This window comes from Megalops cyprinoides, chromosome 7 (genome assembly GCF_013368585.1).
Source record: "Megalops cyprinoides isolate fMegCyp1 chromosome 7, fMegCyp1.pri, whole genome shotgun sequence".
Classification (NCBI taxonomy): domain Eukaryota; kingdom Metazoa; phylum Chordata; class Actinopteri; order Elopiformes; family Megalopidae; genus Megalops; species Megalops cyprinoides.
The window spans coordinates 11,395,606-11,412,907 of NC_050589.1; the positions used below are offsets into that span (position 1 = coordinate 11,395,606).

Sequence of the window (17,302 nt, forward strand, 5' to 3'; positions counted from 1 at the left end):
CCCTGTTTGAATGGGTGTGTGTGTGCTTGGGACAGGGAGATCTGCAGGTGTAAGCCTGGGTTCAGGTCCCAGGTCAGGACAAGAGGAGCAGAAAGATCTGCAGAAATCAGGGAGGAATCTCTGATTGCCCCCCACAGACATTTCTGTATTTTTGGTGGATTTTAAGATTAATACCACTAATTCTATTTTACAAACAAAAGAAAATATTTATCCTGTCACAAGACACTGACTGTGCTGACACGTTTTTGTCTCAACAATTGAGTAACGGGGTGTGCAGCTGCCGGTGAACTGTTTAGATTTGGTTTATCTTACCTGTTAGCCAGCGCCTCCTTAAACTGTTTTGATTGGGTTTAGTTTACCTGTTACCTAATACTTCAACCTTTCAGGCAAGCATCCTGACTCTTGTCTTTTCACCACAATTTCTTTTCCGTCTTTTAACTTTTAGCCTCAGCAGGAATGCATTTCACATGCATTGAGTGGCTAGGGAAATCTTACTTTCATTTTTGTGGCTACACATGTGTTAATTTCAATTTTTTTACCACATATAAATTGACAGCAGTTTGGTGTAAATCCCATCAACATGTTCTACCACATATCGGAAAACACTTTCTACAAACACAGCTTCACTACTGTAGTAGAGGAAGAGAGAGAGAGAGAGAGAGAGAGAGAGAGAGTTGTAGAATGACTTGTAGCTTTGGTGTGATTTCCATTTGGAGTTTCTCAGTTCAGTGTGAAACTGTTTCTAACCTGCTTAACAAAGGTACAAAGCAGCTCTTAGTCGTTACACACATTAAGGGGAATAAATGTGTCAGTAGGATACATATTTTGGCTGCTGGGGGGTGCCCCAAATCGATTGAGCCGGGGGAGCATTAAATAGCCACTTTCCAGTGTCGTCAGTGGCGTTTTCAGCATCACTCCCACTGTTGCCACACAAACCTCTCCCTGTTGTGCAAACCCCCGGCTTGCTCCTTGCCGTTTGGTGATTTCTTTCTTCCCGTTCAGCAGCCTTGCAGACAAACCCACAGACCCGACCCAAATCTGCATGACCTATGCCACGCTGGTGTAGACAGCCACAACTATCATGAGTGGGTTTGGGTGAACTGCCGTCCTACATGGGTTGAAAAGTACAGTTCTCTTTTCAGCTCTCTTTTCACACTCTTATCCTTCACTGTCTAAAGCGCAAGTTTGTCATTTGGCCAGTTTTTCACCCCCATGCATTGTGGGATACAGAGACCATATTGTTTGCTAAAATTAAGACAATGGGTGAGGTATATACCAGATACCTGAATCGATGTTGAGGTGACGTGGACCATACACTGAAATCACTGTTCATATCATCCTTAACTTCAGGTTTGGAGGAGTGTACAGGATTATAACCCAGGCTGTGGCTTGATATCGGTGTCACAGAGAAATACTTTTTTCCCCAAATGAAGCAGTCTGGCTGACTCAGCAATCCAGTTCTTTTCTCCCCTGAGCAGCTTGGCAGCAGTGTGATTGTGAAGGCAGTGGTACTGCATTGACTGGTTTTCTTTTGCGTTCCTGCAGCTCCACAAACCGCATTTTATTCTGAATGCAGAAAATCCGAGAAGACCATTCCACCTTTGTATTCCTGTATACGCTCCTGGATCCCAGACCTAAAATCTAAAATCTTGAAGCCCATGTGTGCATGCAAATGCTGGATTCCATTCCAGAACTCAAAGAATCTGATGCTGGGTGACTCTTACAGCAGCAGCAGTGGTTGGACCAGAGGTTTTACAGAAGTCTGATCCACCCTATCACTAGGGACCCTGTTAGACAGATTCTAGTGTGATGTTCAATGCAGTCTGGGAAGACACGCCTCTTCCATGTCCTGGCCCCTGTCCACCCCCATCTACACAGTGGGGCAGGGTTAGCTGAGGCTGTCCTGAGTGGAGCTTATTTTTCATTGGCCGTTTTGTGGATGTGGGTGGGCCTCGGGCAGCTCTACCCTGGTTTGCCCTGTGCCTCCTGCAGCACCTGACGCAGTTTTTCCCTGTAGCGCTTGTACCTGAGCTCCACCTGCCTTACCCTCTCCTCTTCCTCCTTCGACAGGATCGTCAGGAAGTTCTGCAGCTCAGGAATCGAGAAGGCCTGCCACTGCACAGAGGGGAGGGACAAGGAGAGTGTCACTCACCACTGCTCCACCAATCAAGACAAGCAGCGGGGTACTCACTCAAATCCAGTCTATCTACAACCTTTTTTGAGTGATGCCTACTCAAACTTGAGGTATACTGAGTGAGGTACACTTAAACTTATTTAAGTACACAAAAGCATACTTAAGCAGACTTAACTGCTTCAGATGAATTCATTAAACAGTAGAATGTACAAGCTGCAGTGCAGAGTCTTGCTTCAACTACATTTGCTATCAGATCCTATGTATGTACGTTTTATGCAGCCACAGTCTTGGACCTGCCTGATACTAAGAACAATGAACAAACAGTGGTAACACAATCAGTAAATTATCACTGTGACTGATCTCACCTCCACCTCTGCGCTCTCGTTCTCTTTCAGGATGAACGTGATTGGCTTGGTGTCCGGCCCCGCCTCCTCCTGCAGGCACAGCGGCCGCTCTGAAGGTGACAGCTTCTGGAGGACGTCTGATGCAGAGAGACGCGTATAAGCATGTAAACACACATGCGCACACACACACACACACACACACACACACACACACGCATGCACACATACACAGACACACACACATGCACGCATGCGCGCACACACACACACACACACACGCATGCACACATGCACAGACACACACACATGCACGCATGCGCACATACACAGACACACGCACGCACGCACACATAAACAGACACATGCACATGCACGCACACACACGCACACACATGCACAGACACAAACATGCACACATACGCACGCATGCATGCACAAACAGACACACATGCACGCGTGCACGCACACACACACACAGTCACAAGGAAGAATGCATGTATTATTCTTTTTATAACAATGAGCCCTTTAGAACACTTCTGTAAGTCGCTCTAGATAAGGGCATCTTCTATGTGAATAAATGTGAATGTAAGTGAGCCGGTGATGATAATCATGATGTTGACGATGAAGATGATGCCTCACCCTGCCCGTCACGCTGTTTCTGGCAGTACAGAGAGAACCTGCGCGGGTTGTCCGGCACCATGAACTTCTCCAGCAGGCCCTGGATGACCTCGCTGACCGTGGTGTTGCTGCTGACGTGCAGACGCTTCACCACTTCTGTTGGGGGCTCTGTGCTGCCCCCTGCAGGCCCGGCATTTGTCTGCACCGCATTGGCCCTCCGCAGCCTCAGGTATACCTCGATGATGCCATCGAGCCCCTGCAGGGGAGAGAAAGAGAGTGAGCGAGAGAGAGAGAGAGAGAGAGAGAGAGAGACAGTGGAACGTGTGACTCTTTACCTCTCTACAGTCTAACCTAATGATATATGTTGCAAGTGTAATGAATGTGAAAGAGGTTGAACCTCCACAAGGGACACCCGCATATCTGTTCTCATTGCACAACCGAGTCTAATGACCAATGTCATTACCGGTTGAGCTAAAGGCAATTTGCTACTTCCACAAGCAGCAACACCAGCTAAATCTCAGGGACATTGCCACTGAAAGTGCTCTGCTACCTGCTATCTTGCTTTACACAGGAATATACAAGCTACTAATTTCAGCTCTGCTACACCAGCATGGACAACTCGTCTGCCTGTTTCCAGTGTTCATGAATGACATCAGTAACTCATTTATTACACATAACTAGCAAGAATCACAAAATACAAGACGCACATCGCAGCAGCTGGACTTTTTTTTATACAAACAGGGTTATAAAAACGTCTGGGGTTTCTGCTCCTTCTGCCCAGAGTGTGCATGTACCGCCTCTGTGTTTCAGCTCATGTGCTGCTGCCTGGTCTCTGTCATCATGTCCGACTCTCGTCCTCTCTGCTGTAAATCGCTTCACTCTTTCTCTGCTCTGAGGGGCATCCCACACCAGTATTAACAGGAAGAGGAAGTGCTCTACACCGGCTCAGAAGCATCAACACTGCTATGATTGCATAGATCATGGGCCCTCCCCCATGCGGAGGCAAGCTCTCGTTTCAAACCTGAAACCAGAACACTGAGGCACCGATGGTGCGATGGTTTCCTTCGTAAACAGTGCTATCACTGCAGAAGGGGAGGAGCCAAAGCAGCCTCATCACAAACAGAACTCTCCTTCCACACCTTCTAGAACATTCAGCTTATAGCTTCTGTGTTCTGTCACTTGTCTGTTGTCTCGTGGTTATTTGGATTACTAGGTTATTATTTGGGTCACTCCTGCTCCAAGGCAATAGTATTTGCTGTGGAGGGACTCACAGATCTTAGTTCTAATTCTGCCATGGAACCCTTTAAGACATTGACAAGACCACATAAAGCTCCATCATGAGATTTTTTGCCCAAAATATAACGAAGTTGAGTGACAATCAGAAAAAAGTGCCCTTCCTTACTGAGATAGTAAAATCAAAGGCAACCTTCAGAACTGTGAATAACAAATTTCAACACTGTGATCTACTGTTACTAGTAATCAATGATGTTGTGCTGGCATTAGGGTGTACTTTTGAATGTTTTTGTCATCTCTTCACTGAAGACCATCGGAATCTGAGCTCTGAACACTGAAAATAAGCCTTGTGTTGTTTTCTTTTTGCTTTTTTGTTGGCTAACACAGTTTCCATGTCTTTGTCACCCCCGCACATCCATCTACATTTCTCTGAGCTTCTTATGTCAGTCACGGCGGATCAGTCAGAGGGAGGGGGTTTTTTCAGCAGGTCTTTGCAGAAAGCGAAATCAGAGCTCTCAGAACTCTGCACATTCTCCCCTCTGCACAACGGAAACACTCTCCCCAAGTTCCCCCGATTAGATCTATGATCTAAGGGCCGAGCACTGTGAGAATCAGCGTGTCCATTTCCGACAGCAGCATTTCCTGTGTAAACGGCTCGTTTAAGGAGGGGCCAGTTTGAAAACAGACAGAGAGAGAGACACAGAGACAGAGAATCTACCCTGCAGTTGGGCCATAACGCTGCTGTGGTCTGAACACACCTCAGTGATGTGAACACCCTCCCTCCTGGTGATCTCTTTATGGGAACTATGATTGCTCTTCCTTCTTCTTCAACTTCATGTTTTATCTGCTGTTACTCACACAGTGTGAATGCAAAGCACTCTGGGAAGTGTTCTCTCAAGTGAGAAACTATGTACAAACATGTATGCATGTTTGCTACTTCCACACACACACAGCACAGATACACTTTGTGAGTGTGTCAGAGCTGAATGAAAGGCTTCCCTCACACACCCGCATGCCTCACATGGATTCCTTCACCTACATCCACACAGACCAGCACATTTCCGCACACCAATGAGAACACAGCTAGGATTGCAGACTCAGAGAAGGGGTCCTTGTCCATGTGCAAAACAGAAACAGCCCACTCTAAAGAGGAGCATGTGCACTCTGTGCTCCAGAAGCATGTTTACAAACACGTGATTACAGTAGTTATCAGCACTTCAGCAGACTCTGCACCCACCCCTCACAACAGCTCTGCCCTCTGCTCGGGTACACATGCATTTACATTTGTTCATCTGGCAGACACTTTTATCCAAAGCCCCTTACAGGAGAGGCAGAGCACAACGCAAGCAAAAAACCATAAGGAGTCAGCAATTTTGTTTAACATACAGGGTAAGACATATCACTATGCACATAGCATACAGATAGCACTTATAGCATGTAGCACTGCTCCCATAACATACAGGGACTATTACATGTAGCACAGTACCTATAACATATAGCATCTATAACATATAGGAGAGTATCTCTCACAGTAGCACATAGGGTATAAATCTGTCTTCTGCAGCTTTAAGATGAAGCTCGATACCTGAAGGGAGAGGCCAGCCTTCTTTACGACTAATTTATAGAGCAGAGCGCTCAGTAGAGCTGCAGATCATATCGCTGGGGATGCTGTCCAGGCCAGTGATGCACACAGTTTCTGGGCCCACTCTGCACTGTTTGTGAAGGGATGTCACAGCAGGCAGAGGTCCGGGTTTGAACAGAATCCAGTTTCCCAGTTTCTGCATTTACAGCTTTATTGAGAGGGAGGCATAAGCGCTCATATCTGTGGTCTCAACAAGTGTTCTCTAAAAATCCCAACTTGTCATATCTGCTGTCACAGCTGTGCTGTGAGCATCTCAGCCCAAGTCACAAACCTCAGTGGATATATAAGTCAAAGTTCAGGGATATCACCCTGATCCCAGAAGGCAGAATTTTATTGTGCCATTGTAACATTAACAATGGACAACAGTTCTCTGGGATGGAAAAATTGTCAGTGTCAGACAAATCGGGTACATCCTCACATTCTCAAGCTCAGGGCTAATAATCTTATGCATATGAACATGGATACTGTAATTCTCTTATTTCTCTTCCCTAATTTATGTTCATCACGCAACAACTGAGCAAAGTTCTATCTAAAGCCGATACTGCTAAGAATGCAGTGTACTAAAGGTCTTGTCCTTTGCTAACCTTGAGTCAGATGAACACGAGTGTGGCCTCTGTACTTCACAGTGGCTGGAAGCAGGCTGCTTCGCTGCTCAGAAACATTGTGCCCCTCCCTTACATTGCTAAACATTTTTGCTGTCATAGTGGCTTTGTTATGCAAACACATGCGGGCAATGAAGACCATGTGGTCTGGCGACTGTCCTCCTCTTCTTTGTGTTCAAGAAGGTAAATGTTCAAACAGCAGATCATGTTTTACAATGATAACTGGCAATGTTTATTCGGCATGGTGTCTCCACCAATCAGAGAGCAAACTTCTGCTATGAACATGCATTCGTGTTGCGAGCCGCACAGGAAGTGGCCTACAGTGACAGTTCTGACTACTACTTCTGAAAAAAAGACTTCTCCTGCACCAGGAAGTCAACCATGAAATGATTTTTTAACACGAACAGAAAAAAAGCATGACTTTCTAGTACGACTCCCAGCCAGACAGAGTCACTCTAACTTGCTCTCATAGAGAATACAGAAGTGTGGTTATCTTTATGTTGATGGTTACACAGCTTCTCTCTACACCAACCCCTCTCTCAATTTGCACACTCTGACATACTGACTGTATTTCAGAACAGAAAACACTTCCTGTACACAGCTTTGGCAGCAGCTTGAACTTCAACGACCCAAAGAGGCCAAAGAGAAGCCACATTATCACATCTTTCTCCAGAAATAGGACCACAATAAACCTCCCCCCTTTGAAACAGCTCATTGTTGCCTTCCTGCTTGTCTGTTGAGAGTGCTTAGTATTATACATTGAGTGTTACTGAATATCGTACACTGTATATTGCATTTGCATTTACATTTACTCATTTGGCAGACGCTTTTATCTAAAGCGACTTAAAAGTACAGTACAACACAAACGAAAAACCAAATGGGGTCAACAATATTAGACACACTGCATGACCAGGTCTCAGTGGTTGGCCAGGCAAGGTACAAATTAGCAGGTAAAGCTAATGAATGCATTAAACCATTGGATTACAATTACGTTACGTTACATTACGTTTTTTTGTAACGATTTTGTTTTATAGTTTAGTAGGAGACAGTTTGCGTGGCAAATGAATCTTGATTGCCTGATACTTTGTAATAATCTCCTGACAAACTTCCCCCTTGGGAGAGATTAGTGCTCCTCTCAAATGGAGGACGATGAGGTTTTCATGCGAGAGCTCTTGAGAGGAGTTTATGTCCTTCCGTTTGGGCGCTAATGTTTGCAAATAGGCCTGCAGAAGCAGCAGACAGGAAGCCAGACAGAGGTCTGAGCACGTCTGAGCGGCTTTCTTTCGTGAGAGTCAGAAAACAAGCTGCCTCCAGAACCCCCAACACACACACATACACACACACACACACACACACACACACACACACACACACACACACACCGCGTAGATGACGTAAGAAAAGTAAGCATCCGAACATCTGAAGATGAACACGGACACAACGTTCACAGAATGTTCACATAACCTTCCATTCTCCCTTCTTCACAAGTCAGCCTACTCACACAGTGCCTGGTGCTGCTTGACCTGTCTCCCCCAGAACCACATTAACAAACATGGCCCTTTTCAACACCATCATTGGTGCTGAAAATGGTGACAATATCGCCAACATGACTGTGAAGCTGTAATATGTGACATTCTAAAGGCTGATGGAGCAGGGGGGTTGATTATTGGGAGGCCAATAAAAAACTCACAGGAAATTCATCACAAAACAAAAGGCTTTTCTCAAGAGTATTTCTCATGGCAGCATTATGTAAACAAGATGAACTCATTATTATAGTATCAGACCAGAAAAGAGGAAGAGGGGTGAGAGAATAATTTTTGAATGTGCCCCTCTGATAAGACTCACACCATCACACTCTCTGCTCCTCAGAAAAGCTGAGACATTTCATGGGAACACAACCCACGACCATTATGGACTGTTGGAGTGTCGGTGAGGTTAGAGAGCAAACTCTTCACTCCTGTTAGAGTTATAATGACACCCTTATACCCTGGTGATTTTGCGAGCTGCCATGGCCTACAAACTGAATCTCAGATTCTCTCATAAGAACGCCTGGCTGAGCAACCTTCAGCTGTATCAATCTCAGAACAGACAGAGCCTTTGGAATGACACAGCATGGCTTCAGTATGCCTCTAACTCTCCCTGCATGTGTTACCAGTCAACCTGGAACACTTGGCAGCACTGTGTGTTCCATAAACGCAAGAAAAAGACAAAGAGAAGATATGCCAGTGATTTTTTACAAACCAAATAAGGGCATTTTCTGACAGAAAGCTGCATCTTTTGAGCTGCCTCAAAGACCTGCGAGTTTATGAAAGTTTCTAGAACCGAACTTCACCGGTCCTGCCACCATGCAGCTTTTCAGGACTGGGAAGAGCATGACCACTAGATAACCTTAAACCGACCACAGACTGATCACAGAATGACTGCTGAGTGACCGGCACATAGGCGAACACAGGTGCGGTTCCGCACGCTACCTTGGGCTCTTTCTTGGCCTGCAGCTGCTGGAAGAATGAGCTCTTGGCGGTGAAGAAGGCGAGGTCGTCATTCTCCTCATCCATACTGCCATAGCCACTGCTCATGCTGTTGCTCCCAGTCATAGAAGGCAGGACCTCCAGCTCTGCCCAGGGGCAGGAGGAATGAGGAACAAGGAGGCTGCAATCCCAATCAGGCCTCACCGATCCTCATGCTGATGCAGGACGTCCCAGGGAGAGGGAAGTGGAGCAACAGGTTTCCCCTCCAACTGACGTGCAGTATGTCTCCTTTACACACACAGGTGGCTCCGGCTAGGTGTGTGTGTGTGTGTGTGTGCATGCATGTGTGGGAGTGATCCCCGTCTTAAACCTGATCTCCCCCTGAGAGCACGCCAACACTTCTGCCGTCACACCTGCTGCTTGTCGCTTTCAAACGAACCTCCTGCTTCCTTCCACTCTTTCGTTCTCTCTCTCTCTCTCCCCGTCTCCCTCTCTTTCTCTCCCTTCCTCTATTTCTCCCTCTCTCTCTTTCTCTCTCAGCAGCCCAACCACTTCTCCCTCTTCATAATTGCGGCGTGGCTCTGTCACTCTCTTGCTTATCTGAGCTCGCTTGAGGCTTTCATAAAAAGCCCCTCCCAGCTTCTTTTTCCTGCATCTAACTGCTCTCAGCCCTGCCAAAGCCACTTCCTCTACATGACAGAGAGAGAGAGAGAGAGAGAGAGAGAGAAAGAGAGAGAGAGAGAAAGAGAGAGAGAGAGAGAGAGAGATTCAACCTGCGCAACCTTTCACGGTCGCTGCCATGCCTGCAAGGCCTCATATTCAGCCTGTGTACTGGAGGAGTCTCTTTTACAGAATCAATGATAATGATCTCATGTAAATCTCCCTTAATTAGGAGATTTATTTAGGAGATCCATACGTTCCGGAACCATTTACCCCTAACAGGTAGAACATGTGTAGGACACAAGGGGTCTATAGAGTGTTCCAAACAGGCAAGTGTGTTAAGTCACAAGAAATCTTATACATTCATTCATTCATTCAGGTAGCAAAATGTTTTTGAATACATAAGGTTCATTTTATTTTTGTCAGCAAACTCTTATGTGTCTCACACTCACATTAATTTGCTCTTTTCCAGAGCGACTTCCAGCACACACTCACTCAGTCACTCACTGACTCGCTCACACACTCACAGACTCACTCACACACTCACTCACTCACACTACAGGCTGTCTCTGGTTCAGTGCCCTCAATCTCCTAGCTCCTCCCACACAGAGGGTTGCTGCTCTAAATTTAGAACAGATACAGCCAAAAATGAGGATGTCCAGAACATGATGATTTTCATACTCCAAATTCATTAAAATAAACCCAGACCTTTTTGTTAAATTACACCTATGTCCATTTCTAGGGGGAATTTGCCACCTTTATGAAAATTGCCCCTCACTTCTCAGTTTTCAAGAACCATGGAAGAGGCCATTAAAACCAGACATAAAAATTGTGTAGAGAAATCTCCCTCTTCACTCCCTTTTGGTTTGTATCAGCTAATGTAATGATTTTTTTTATTCTAATTTAATGTAGTACTTCATTTATATCATTATTAAGTCTTTTATGCATGTCCCTGTAGCTGTGTAACATATTCATTAGGTGTAGTTCCTTATAAGCCCGGACTGGGTTTCTCGCCTCACCCACACATGCTTATTTATGTCCCATATGCAGCATCTCAGCACTCCTGTGCTATGTATGCATGGTCGTGTAAACAGAATAGAGCCCCACGGTGCTGGCTCCAGGCTGTACTGAATGAATATGCTCTGTACTGGCTGCACACGGACTGGGTGCAGGTGATTCATTCAGCACCCTACTGACAGATGAATACGGGCCAAAGTCCATTCCTGCCACACTGTATGTGCACTGCACGGAACCAGGTGTCCTTATAGCAGGTTTGTCCTCTTTGTCCCTTTAGCAAGACATTACATTAGTGTTAATCAAGTGCCTAAAAAAGTTGGAAGAACAGGACACCACTAACCACATAAGAATGAACAACAGTGTCAAAAAGTGCTGAGATCATGCATGTGTGCCTATATTAAAGTACAAAATAAAGAGCCCCTGTTTGTCCTACTTGTTCCTTTAGCAAAGCCCTGGGGGGGGGGGTTGCTGTTAGAGGTGCTTACCTGATCCTGGAGCTGGGGTGTCCCTGTGGGTGTGCTATCCTCTGTCTGTCCATCCCTCTGGTATATGTCCAGTTGAGTGAGACCCTGGTCATCCAGAGGACATGTATAGCTGCAGTCTGGAGGGAACACACAGCAGAAAGCACCAATCAGGAGCTGGAGACAGTGCACAGAGCACCAATCAGCAGTGGAGAAAACATCCAGCACACCAGTCAGGGGGTGGACACAGCACACAGAGCACCAATAGAAAGCCAGAAACTGGAGCAGGGGAGGACTTTACAGCCTCAAAAAACTCCAATCAACCAACCTACCAATTAATTAACTGATCAATTAATAAACCAATCAATTATTCAATCGAATGATTTTATATTGCATGATTAGCATTCTGGATAGGAACATGCATGCAGACAGCATGATGCATGGGAAAAAGAACTATGCATCTGTCTCCATCTAGTGGAAGAAATGTAGCATAGCACAGGTGGTTTCTGCACTGTGAATGAAATTAAGTACATGCTGTGTAGATTCTGCTATTTTACCCAAGGGGAGAGCAGCAGTGGGAGCTACCAATGACTTACTGTACAGATTTCAACCAATCACTGTTTTTTGCTATGGAGAGCTGAGCCTTTTGATAGGATGATATGTGCTGGTGAAAAACACAGAATAGCACCACCCACATTGGGGTTTCTGTAGCCTCACTCTCCCAACATGGCCTCTCATTCTGAAAGGTCTTAAACAGGACAGTGGGTTCATTGTTTAAAGTGAGCACTCATAGCAGCAGTGGTGCTCGTTTCTGAAGTGCGTTTCAGCAGGGCTAGGGATGGTAGTTTGGAGGTTGCGGTAATCTCGTTCTGAGAAAGACCATTCACTGCACCACTCTGTTAAGCGCAGCGGAAAACCCATAATTAAATAGGCTGACTGGTCATATTAATGACGGGACTTCCTTGGAAAGAATCTTTCCCTCCCTGCCATTACAGATAATCCCTCAGAGTTGGGGGAAAATGTAGCCACTGCCACTGGGTCTTCAAACTGCCACCTGGCACCAGAGCCCAGAGCTCAGTGTCACAGAGAGCAGAGAGCAGAGCTGCAATTTACACCCGTAACCCAACTGGAGCAGGTCCAGTGAGAGACTGAGAGCAGTGTCATGGCCAAACACACACACGAACATATGCGCACACACACATGCTCAAACACACTGTTCTCCTTCTCTCTCTCACTCTCATACACACACACACACACAGCCATCAACACTAAACATCTCCATCCCAGCACCTGAACCACTGTGGCAACCCGCCCTATCAACACCACCTGCCTCCAGAACATTGATCCATTCTGCAGTCTGTCCTTAGGCTTATAAAACTCTAAAAAATATTCCTCATTCACTTGGTAGCAGAGTGGTGTAGTGGGACCAGATGGTTGAGGGTTCAGATCTCAATTGGGCCTCTGCTGTGTGCTTAGCCTGAATGGCTTCACACCATGTCTACCTGTATGAAGGGAAATGTCAAAGTCTCTGATATCTGCAAAGAACGTAAGTAAATAAATTAAGGACAAAAACATGCATTAAACAATGGTTCAGTCACAGCTGTTGAGGGGACAGACTTCGTTCTCCCCCACTCACTGTGGAATCCCAGGGATCTCTCTCCTGCCCCCACTCCCCCTCCAACTCACGCAAACATCTCAGCGATGCCCATGCCACTCGGGCCTCCACCTCTCCGCCGGAGTCTCCATTCCTCAGAGCCCACGCTGGAGCCTGCCAAAGCCGCGGGACAAACACTCCTGCCCCTCATGCCCCCCTCCCACAGCGCCCCTCGCTCCTCTCCTAAAAACAGCCAGGAATCCGAACCATCGGCCTCGAGCTGGACGTTCCTGTATTCTACCTCAAAAAAAAAAAAACACAAGCCACTGTGCTGCTCTCCCGCGCTCCAGTCTTGGCAATCGCCTGGATCGTGGTGCTGCAATTTTCCCATGATGCAAAGAGCTGCACTCCTACACTACCCAGTTTATTTCAGCTTGCAGTGCCTGGAGAACTCCTTCACCCAAACTAAGTGCAGACCAAGGAATTCCCTCTCCTCTCCACTCCACTCCTACACAACATGAATGGAACCAGGGAAAGAGAGGAGTGGAGAGGGGAGAGAGAGGTACAGATAGACAGACAGACAGATCGATAGAGGGACAGAAGGAAAGAGAGAGAGACAGGCTAAGGTAAAAGAGAAGAGAGGGGCTTCCTTTATATTACCTGAATGAATTAGAACTAAACAGAATTGCTTCCAACAGCAACTGCATCTTACCAATTTCAAAAAAACTCAATCACATGCACCTCCGTACCTCTCTTCCCCTGTGTGACACATCCCTGCCTGGTTCACCTGCCCCCCACCCCCCATCCTGCGGCGTTCCTACCTGAGAGGGTGAGAGAGCTGGCACTGCTGGAGCTGTGGATGAGCCTCAGGCCCTCGGACCAGGACTTGGACTTGGGCAGGCGACGGAGCAGGCGTCCGATGCGTTTGGACACCTTCCCGAAGAAGGCGGTGGGGGTGCCCTCTGCCGGGCCCTCCGGCGTCATGCCTGGCGCTATCTGGCGGTGGCCGCGGTCACCATGGCGAGCGCTCTGCCCGTGCTGGGGTGCTGCCCGGATCTGGCACTCTGGCGGCACACTGGCGGTGAGGCGTAGGCTGTCCGCCGGAGAAGCTCCACCGAGTCCGTCATCAGAGGACTCCTTCAGCTCTCTGTGCCCGTCTGGGCCCCGACAACACCCACACAACACCCTTACAACCAGTCTGCCTTTCCACACTCACTCACTGTCTCCCTCTCTCTCTGTCCCTCTCTCCCTCAACTGCTCTCACTCCAACTGTCTCTGGCACTTCTATCTGAATATCTTCTTTCCTCCACCTCTCTCTCCATCTGTCTCTCTCTGTCACTCTCTCTCTGTCTCTTCCGTCTACTCCCTCTCTCCTCCCAGACTCTCTCTTCTTGTATCTACCTACCACTCTCCTAGTCTTCTGTCCTCTCAGATTCTCTTTCTGTCTCTACTTCCCTCTCAATCACTGTCTCCACCTCCTTCTCACTCACTCTGTCTCCACCTCCCTCTCTCCTACTCTCTCCCTGTCTCTACCCTGTGCTCAATTTCAAATTCAAATGCTTCACTGCCATGACTGTTTTAATGATAACAATATGGCCAAAGCAATCATTTTTACAGTCAGGCTTTAACATGTAAACAGATCAGTTTAAACTCTTTCTCCTCCTCTCACAGGTATAAACAGTGCTTTCCTGATGCCCCTCACCATGCAAAGCCCTGACACTGCAGGGTTACACACACTAACCATGTAAACAGCAATGACAGCGGTGACAACTAAGAGCTGACATCCTAATAGGAGCAGAGCATCCTTCTCCCTGCCTGTCTGTACTCTCAATCCCGATTTATCCACAGAACACCGTGTTCGCAGTCCAATGCAGCTCCCACATGTCTGTCTCACTGCAAGCGCTCACACTCCCCTTAAAGGCACAGTCTTACTGTGACACTCACACTCCCCTTAAAGGCACAGTCTTACTGTGAGTACTCACCCTCTCCTTAAAGGCACAGTCTTACTGTGAGTACTCACCCTCTCCTTAAAGGCACAGTCTCACTGTGACACTCACCCTCTCCTTAAAGGCACAGTCTTACTGTGACACTCACATTCTCCTTAAAGGCACAGTCTCACTGAGTACTCACACTCCCCTTAAAGGCATAGCCTCAAAGTGAAAGCAATGTTTCCAGGTTTGAAATACACAACAGTTCCACACTCAGATCAAATGAACAATCAATATCAATCACAACCAATACCAATCACATATGCTTCCATTTGGCTTTCACACATAGGTAGCAAACTCTCAGGTGTGCCCAGAGGTAACTTGTGAAATGTGAACTATTGCATGTGCATACACATTCACACACACATGCATGCACACAGATATACACACAGGTATACACACAGACACACACACACACCTGCATACATACAGAAAATACTCTATACGTATACACACACACACACACACACCTCTTGGATGTGGTGGACCCATTTCCCACAGTACAGTGCAGTGTGGCCTACAGCTGCTGGCACTAATGAAGGAGATACAGCACCACTTAGCGTCCTTTCACACCAACTGCAGAAAAGCAACACCCAGCCAAGGGGACAGACGGCAAGCAACGTTTATTAAAAAAAGGTTTACTACAAGAACTACGCATAATTACATAAGGTATTTCCAGAGTAAAGTACTATTGCTATCACTGTACAATATTGTACCAAAAAAGAATAATGTACCTCTGTAATGTACAGTACAGTATGTACAAAGCATATTTCAACACAGGCTTATTCAGGTAATACAGACATTCGAGAGGAAAACCTTAAACAAGTGGCCATACAGTCTTTCTTTCCCTCTTTGTTTTTAATGGACAACAGATTGTAATAGTAATATTAATATAAAAGAAAAAGGCAATTGAGCAACTTTTATTTTCAAATTAATCATTTTTAAACACATTCTTTGTGGTGAAGGTGCAGGTTAAGATTAATATGATGCAAAGAAAACACAGGTGTGTACTTTTCACACACCTCCACCAGGTGTGGTGTTCTTCAGCTAGCGTGACACCTGCACCTTCACCATGTACATGCTAGCTCATCACTTTGAATATTAAAGCTGTTCCACAGCTTCAGTCATGCACGTCCTTTGAGAATTATGCTCCTGCCGTACCCATTGTTTACTTAAAAACAGCAACGTCTTAACAAAATATGCATAAAATCTAATCTTACTTAAATGGTTCACCAGCGCATAGTTTCAAGTGCTTCCTGAAACATGTTTTTAAAGGCCTGAATGGAAGTTAAATATCAAGCTACAATCAGCAGGCCAGACTTTATACACAATGTTGATTTTTATTATTCCCAGAAACTCCACTTTCCATTTATAATCAGAGGCTGGAGAAACTGGAATTCCAGCACCTTTCATCCAGTATTCTTACGGAAACTTTCTCACGCACACCTCACCTACAGAGAATGCAATGTGAATCCCCACCAGCAGGTGTCGCTACCGGAGACTAAATGCTGGAGGAATGATGAAACGCAGAGGGATCAGGGAATGACAGAGATCCGTACCATCAGAGAAGTGAGAACCTCAATGCACAACCTCCAGTTGCAGTCCAGTCTGGATTACATTCAGATTAGCTTTAACTGTACCTGACCTGACCAAAACCTATCAATGTAGCAGCTGACAAAAAAAACATGTAAATACAACAGATAAAATGACAGAAGTAACAACATATTTTTATCATACAATGATCATTTACAGAATATAAAATAACATGGAATCTCTTGACTTTAACATGTTGACATCGCCCCCTTCCTCTTACACTGGTGATGCACTATGGTCAATGAATGAAGCTGCTGATTCTGAGGTTTGGGCCATTGGGAGCAAAGAGACCCACAGCCATTTTTACTGTAACTCAACACCTGAGAAGTAAATCTGAAAACCATATTTGTTAAGACCTCATAGTTTCCCCTAAAAGAGCATGTAGGACTGCTTCCTGGCCTACAAACCCCAGAAAAATGGGTTTAGATGGACATACTGAACACCATAAATGCAAAGAGGCTTACAGGACAACATTCATAAACTGTTATTATTTTAACTGTTTCACATCACGAGGCCCTATGCTTCAGCCAAGGTGGGTTACACTTTAGAGTATACCCATTCATACAGTCAGGTGTTTAGTGAATACATTCTGAACACTGACAGCAGCTTCCTCAAAGATACTACAGCAACGCCCCAACCGACATTTAAACTTGAAACCTTCTGGTTACCTGTTGCCTGATGTGTAGCCCATGCTTGTGCCGTAGTTGGTCAGACCAAACACTATCCCTGGGTTCCACTTTATTTTCACAGGACAACCATCAGCGACAGCTGATAGGAGGCAACAAGGTGGAACACCTGTACAGACCTTGGGCCAATCCGTGACCTCTCCCTAAAAGGATTCCCTTATATGGAAATGCTGCCACAGAGAGGAGGAGTCACCATAGCAACAGAGACAGCTCCCACTGTGAAATACATGTTTCTGCATGCAAATATGCATGTGGTGAAACG

General features: G+C 46.1%; 1 protein-coding gene across 1 annotated transcript; it reads right to left on the reverse strand.

Moving 5' to 3' along the window:
• Nucleotides 1–1,450: 1,450 nt before the first annotated feature.
• Nucleotides 1,451–15,926, reverse strand: LOC118780315 (ras association domain-containing protein 5-like). Its single transcript, XM_036532750.1, has 6 exons — nt 15,923–15,926; nt 13,595–13,930; nt 11,204–11,319; nt 3,118–3,352; nt 2,500–2,615; nt 1,451–2,115 (listed from the first exon to the last, which is right to left on the reverse strand). The coding sequence occupies exons 1-6, from the start codon at nt 15,924–15,926 to the stop codon at nt 1,963–1,965; spliced, it is 960 nt and encodes a 319-aa protein (XP_036388643.1). The 3' UTR covers nt 1,451–1,962.
• Between the last annotated feature and the right edge of the window lie 1,376 nt (nt 15,927–17,302).

Coding starts and splice junctions, on each gene's coding strand:
- LOC118780315 (XM_036532750.1), bottom strand. Junction 11,320..13,594: donor CAGCTCTCTCACCCTCTCAG/GTAGGAACGCCG, acceptor TGTTCCCTCCAG/ACTGCAGCTATACATGTCCT. Junction 2,616..3,117: donor GAAACAGCGTGACGGGCAGG/GTGAGGCATCAT, acceptor TCTCTGCATCAG/ACGTCCTCCAGAAGCTGTCA.